The 5,907-nt window shown below is 57.6% G+C and overlaps 1 protein-coding gene across 1 annotated transcript in view; it reads left to right on the top strand.

Annotated features, from left to right (window-relative positions):
• The window catches only part of NFIX (nuclear factor I X), an 82,729-nt gene that overhangs the window by 68,767 nt on the left and 8,055 nt on the right, over positions 1-5,907 (top strand). Inside the window, exon 3 of the mRNA XM_026660583.2 lies at positions 565-1,096. Coding sequence (XP_026516368.1) covers positions 565-1,096 — 532 coding nt within the window. The remainder of the gene's footprint in view (positions 1-564; positions 1,097-5,907) is intronic.

Below are 5,907 nucleotides of genomic sequence, written 5' to 3'. Positions count from 1 at the left end.
GTAATGGTAATTATTTTGCTTTTTGTCAGGTTTTGTTTGAGGGGAGGCAGCTTTAGGAAGAGCAGATCTTCCAAATAACACCCCCCCACACACACCTGCTGGCAAAGAGGTTAACCCGAGAATTGGGGTATGGGGGGGGCACCCAAGGATGGGGCCGGAGGCCAATTTTGTCTTTAACCCCGGTCTTGCCAAGGCAAACTTTATCGTGGTTATTAGTGAAAAAGTAGCGAAACCTCGAGTTTCTAGTGCTGATGGTGAATTTTCTTTGGCCTTTGTGAAATTTATTTTGCAGCTGGGGAGGGGAAGGCAGAAGACGGAAAAGATTTAAAAAATGAACACCCACCACTGTCCCAACTGAGGTGGATTCTCTTCCGGGCTGGTCTTGTGTTGTGTGGCTCTGAACTCGGTTCTCCGCGCCGGCTCTGTTCTCGGGATCGGCCGACGCGACTGGTCGGGAAGGTTGTGGTTTTTAAAAAAAAATTGCATTCCTCTGTTTTCTCGTTCTAACCTTCCCCCCCCCTTTTGTCTCGTTCCCTCTTTTCACCCTCTTCCACCTCCCCCCAGGATGAATTCCACCCTTTCATCGAAGCTCTCCTCCCTCATGTGCGTGCCTTCTCCTACACATGGTTCAACCTGCAAGCTCGGAAGCGAAAGTACTTCAAGAAGCACGAGAAGCGGATGTCCAAGGACGAGGAGCGCGCCGTGAAGGACGAGCTGTTGGGGGAAAAACCGGAGATCAAGCAGAAATGGGCATCGCGGTTACTGGCCAAACTCCGCAAAGACATCCGTCCCGAGTTCCGGGAGGATTTTGTCCTGACCATCACCGGTAAGAAAGCCCCCTGCTGCGTCCTCTCCAACCCGGACCAGAAGGGCAAAATCCGCAGGATTGACTGCCTGAGGCAGGCCGACAAGGTTTGGAGACTGGATCTTGTAATGGTCATCTTATTCAAAGGGATCCCGCTCGAAAGTACTGACGGGGAGCGGTTGTACAAATCGCCACAGTGCTCCAACCCCGGCCTCTGCGTCCAGCCGCACCACATTGGAGTCACAATTAAAGAACTGGATCTTTACTTGGCGTATTTTGTTCACACTCCTGGTAAGTCCAATGACCCCCACCCCCTTAACAGCCGTCCCCCATCACTGCTGCTTGTTTTGAGATTGAATTGTTCAAGGGATCGAGCTGTTTCTTTCTTTTTTTTTTTTTTTTTTTTTTTTAATTCCCTCCTTGAACCTTTGTCTCCGTAATTAACAAATTGGCCTCTGTTGTTTATCGTGCAAATGTACCCTCGGCATCAGCACCCTCAAGAGTCTGGGCAATCTGGGGTGGTTGGTAGCTTGCCCTCGTCTTCATACGCACGATCCCTGGTGAAAAGCCCCCTGTTTTGCACGGGAGTGTGTGCTTGTGCACACGCGCCTGTGAAATGCCCACAACTGTGCAAACGGCAACTTAAAAAAAAAAAAAAACGGGAAGAGAAAGGACTCAGGATGTGGGAGGGAAAGCAACGCGATTTCATTCAGAGGGGATTTTTCCTTTCCCTTTCGCTTTGATGGTCACCGAAAACCCGTCTGGATTTTGTTGTTTTCTTTTGTCGGCTGGGTTTTGGGGGTTTGTGCCGATGGCATGAGAACCACAGAACATACAACTCGGCAGCGCTGGGCACTTTTTCACTGTGTGGCGGTGGAAATAATCCTGCAATTTCAGTGGGCACTGTCCCAGGCAGGAAGCCGGTTCTCTCTCTCTTGGAGGGTTAGTTAATCGGTTCTTTTCAAACCCTCTTGTCATTTGTTCCTACCCCAGACACTTGTACGTCTTTCAGATTTTCCCCTCTGTCTCCGTTTTATTATATTTTTTTTTTTTGAAAGTGTGTGTTTCTTTGGGGGCGGGATGGTTTGTTTTTCAGTTCCTCCTTTTGCGATTTTTTTGTTTTGTTTTGTTTTCTTTCCAATTGAAACAGAAGTGCCTGGTTCATTTTTAGCCTTTGCCCAGATACGCCCAATTTGCTGCAGACTTTGAAATCCAAACTGGTTGGTGGAGTGTGATTCTGTGTTTACATTTTGCTCAACTAACTTGTAATGAAGAGGTCGACCAGAATTTCCTCCTCCTCTTTCTCTTACTTTTCCCCTTCTGTCTTCTATTGGCTTTCTCTCCTATTTCCCTCTCTCTTTCCTTCTGTGACTTTCCCTCTTTCTATTTTTCTTTCTCTTCTGTTTTTCTCTGTCTTTCTTTCTCTGACCTTTTCTCTCTTTCCTCTTGTCTCTCTCTGTCTTTTCCTCCTCTCTTTCCTTGTCTTCTTTCCTTGGGTCTCAGCATCCAAACTTCCCCAGCTCTCTCTCGCTGTCTCGTCTTCAGAGAGCAGAAAGGGACACAGGCAGACCTGAGCAGGATCCGGGCTTTAGCCCTGCTGGTTCTTAGCAAATTTGCAAGCTCCTGTCTCCCGAGTGGTTTGTATTTATATCCCCCGTGATCTGATCTTGCCAGGAGGCCATTTCCCCCTGGTTTGGGTGCGTGCGCCAGGACAGCGTCTGTGTGCTCGGGGTTGGTAGGACCGCAAGCTCGCTGACACGCCACTCAGGGCATGGAGAGGGCAGGCTGCCAGCCGCCCCCTGCACACGGCTTGGGTGGGTTTAAAAAAAGAACAAACCCGCAAAATGAAATGAAACAGAGAAAGGTCAGGCTTGCAGATCCGCACATGCAACCGCCCCGCACACGCGTGTGCATGCACACTAACGCTCAACACGCGCATGCACGCACAGAGCATTGACATACAAACAGACGCTCACGCGCAGAACCCCAGCGGGCACATGGAACCAACGCACACGGAACCCAGCGCACATGGAACCCCAACACACATGCACAAGGAACCCAGCGCACATGGAACCCCAATAAATGCTCACACGGAACCTCAATACACAGGCACACGGAACCCAGCGCACACGGAACCCAGCGCACATGGAACCCAGCGCACACAGAACCCCAATACACACGGAACCCAGCGCACACGGAACCCCAATGCACACGGAACCCAGCGCACACGGAACCCAGCGCACACAGGACCCCAATACACACGCGCACGGAACCCAGTGCACACGGAACCCAATACACACGGAACCCAGCGCACACAGGACCCCAATACACACGCACACGGAACCCAGCGCACACAGGATCCCAACACATGCACATGTGTCACACACACAGGACCCCAATTCCCCAGACTCATGCATTTCCCCCCTCCAGTACTGCCACACCCCCTCATCTCCCCAGTGCCCACGAGTGCTCCCTCAGTGATGTCTGGGCATTGTCCGCTCAGCCCCGGCACTCCCTTCCCAGCACCCACGGGTGCAGACCTGGCAAACAAAACCTGCTGAGTGACATGGTGGAGGCTGGGCTCATTTAGCGCCTACCTGCTGTGGGGCACCGGGTGTGTTGGGTGTGGGGGGAGCTGGCAGTGCCAACCCCATGGGCCCTAACCCGGGGGGATCAGGCCTGTGTCCCTTCACCCCTCGTTTCACAGCCCAGGGAGCAGGCTTTCTGTTTGCCCCTCCCCACCCGGCCCCCGGGGGCTGCGGGGCCAGGAGCTGGGCTGACCCGCCCGTGGCGTGTGGGAACTGTGGGGCCGGTCTCTCTGCGGGGGGCAGAAGGGGGTTGGGGGCACCAGCGCCTCTCTTCTACCACCTGGGGGAGGGGCCCATTAGTCTAGCAGGCCAGGATCTCCGGGATGCGGATTGTCTTGAGTTGCCCCCCTCTGGCCCCCTGCCCACGGGACGCCAGCCCCGGGCACCCGGGGAAGGGATTTCCCCACAGCGAGGCTCAGGCTGAAGCGGGGCCCCGTCCCCTCGGGCTACTGGCCCCCCCGTGTGCTCCCTCCACCCCCTGTGCCTCTGGATTAGGCATTACCCGCCCCCCTGAGGCAAAGCCCCGGCCTCTGTAACCCGCACGGGATCTGGCTGCCGGTGCCCCGTGCTGCGCCGCGGGGGACGAGAGCGGATGGTGCCTCGTGCCCGAGCATCTTGGCAGCTGTTAAAATGCCGTCGCGAATGGCGGGGGCTCCCGGTAGAGCGCGTGACGTCCAGCCCCCGCCGGCCTGGTTCGCCCGCTGCGCCGACGCTGAGTAGGGACAGCAGCGCCAGCGGGCGCAGCTGGGGGCGTCTGCCCCTGTGGGGGCGCAGCCGTCCGGGTGGGGCAGGGGCCCCTGAGCGTTTCTGAGGTAAATTGACCCTACACCTTCCCCTCCGAGGTTTCATGGTCAGTAGCAGAAGACAGGATCTACCCTGTCACAGCCCTCTCTATCTATCCCCAATCGCCTCACTCGCTGTAGATCCCAATTCACACCCTTCTATATCTTCCCTATTCACACCCCTAGCCCCTCCTGAGTTCACACCTCTCCCCTCATTCTAGCTCTGTCTGCGCCTGTTCACACTTGCCTCTCTCTCCAGTCACACTCCCTCTAGGCTCAAATCACACCCCTCTCCAGCCCTGTCCTCCATTCACACCCCTCTTGCTCTGTCTGTCTCTGTTCACACCTGCCTCTCTCTCCATTCACACCCCTCTTTTTAGCTCTGTCCACCCCCCCTCCCCCGTCTCTCTCTCAGTACCAGCAGTTTGATAACAGGGCTCTTCACTCTGGGTGGGTGTGAGAAGATCCCGGTGCTGGCCGTTGAAGCAGACTGGACAGGAGGTGGAGGTATCTCACCGGGAGGCACGACTCCCCCAGCCCGCCCCCGGAAATGGTCACTCCGAGACGGGATCGGGCAGGTATCACCTCCGGCCGATCTATGGCCCGGGGTGTCCAGGGGCTCAGATTAGATTCACAGCAGGGCTTTCTGGCCTTAAAATCTACCTGTCCCTCCCTCCTCTGGGGCTGTGTTGGACTTGACTTGGACTCCTGGGTTCCCCTCAGGTGTCCCGTGATGCTTCACTTGCTGTGTTCTCTGGCCTTGTAGAACGAGCTGGTGAATGGGTTTGGTCTAGCAGCTTTGTTCGCTCTGCAGGGGTCTTGGGAGATGGGTTCCCCCGTTGTGTCCGACTCTGGGATGGGGGGATGGGGGCCCTGGTTCGCCCCCCCCGCTTCCCGGCAGAATTGGCCTCTGGCTGAGGGAGGTGTTGCTTCAGAACTGCAGCCCCCAGCCCCAGTTCGGTGAGCTGCTGAGCTGTGCTCTGGGAGGAGAGCGGGGTCTAGTGGTCAGAGCGGGAAGGCAGGGCTGGGAGTCAGGACGCCTGGGTTCCCACCCTGCCACTGACTTGCTGCATAGCCTCGGGCAAATCACTTCAGCTCTGTGCTCGCCTTCGGCTTAGAACAATGGAGACACCAATGTAACCGAGGCCTCCCCTGCTGCGTGCCCAGAGCTGGGGGGTGCAGGGCCTGGTGCCCCTGGCGCCCTCGCTGCGTGGCCAGAGCTCGGGGGGGGCGCAGTGCCCCTGCGCCCTCGCTGCGTGCCCAGAGCTCTGGGGGCGGCGGTGCCCCAGGTGCCCTCACTGCGTGCCCAGAGCTCTGGGGGGGCAGTGCCCCAGGTGCCCTCGCTGCGTGCCCAGAGCTCTGGGGAGGCGGTGCCCGAGGTGCCCTCGCTCCGTGCCCAGAGCTCTGGGGGGGCAGTGCCCTGGGTGCCCACGCTGCATGCCCAGAGCTCTGGGGGGGCGGTGCCACAGGTGCCTTCATTGCGTGCCCAGAGCTCGGGGGGGCGCAGTGCCCCTGAGGCCCTCGCTGCCTGCCCAGAGCTCTGGGGGCGGCGGTGCCCTCGCTGCGTGCCCAGAGCTTGGGGGTGCAGCGCCTGGTGCCCCAGGTGCCCCCGCTGCGTGCCCAGAGCTCTGGGGGGGCCCATCCTGCTGTCATTATTTAGCTCTCCAACAGCCCATCCCTGGGGTGCAGCCTCACCCGCCTGCCAGTCGAATTCTTACAGGGCGGGGTGGGG

Source organism: Terrapene carolina, unplaced genomic scaffold (assembly GCF_002925995.2).
Source record: "Terrapene carolina triunguis isolate 2854851 unplaced genomic scaffold, T_m_triunguis-2.0 Scaffold833, whole genome shotgun sequence".
Taxonomy (NCBI): Eukaryota; Metazoa; Chordata; order Testudines; family Emydidae; genus Terrapene; species Terrapene triunguis.
This window is presented reverse-complemented; position numbering and strand designations above follow the sequence as displayed.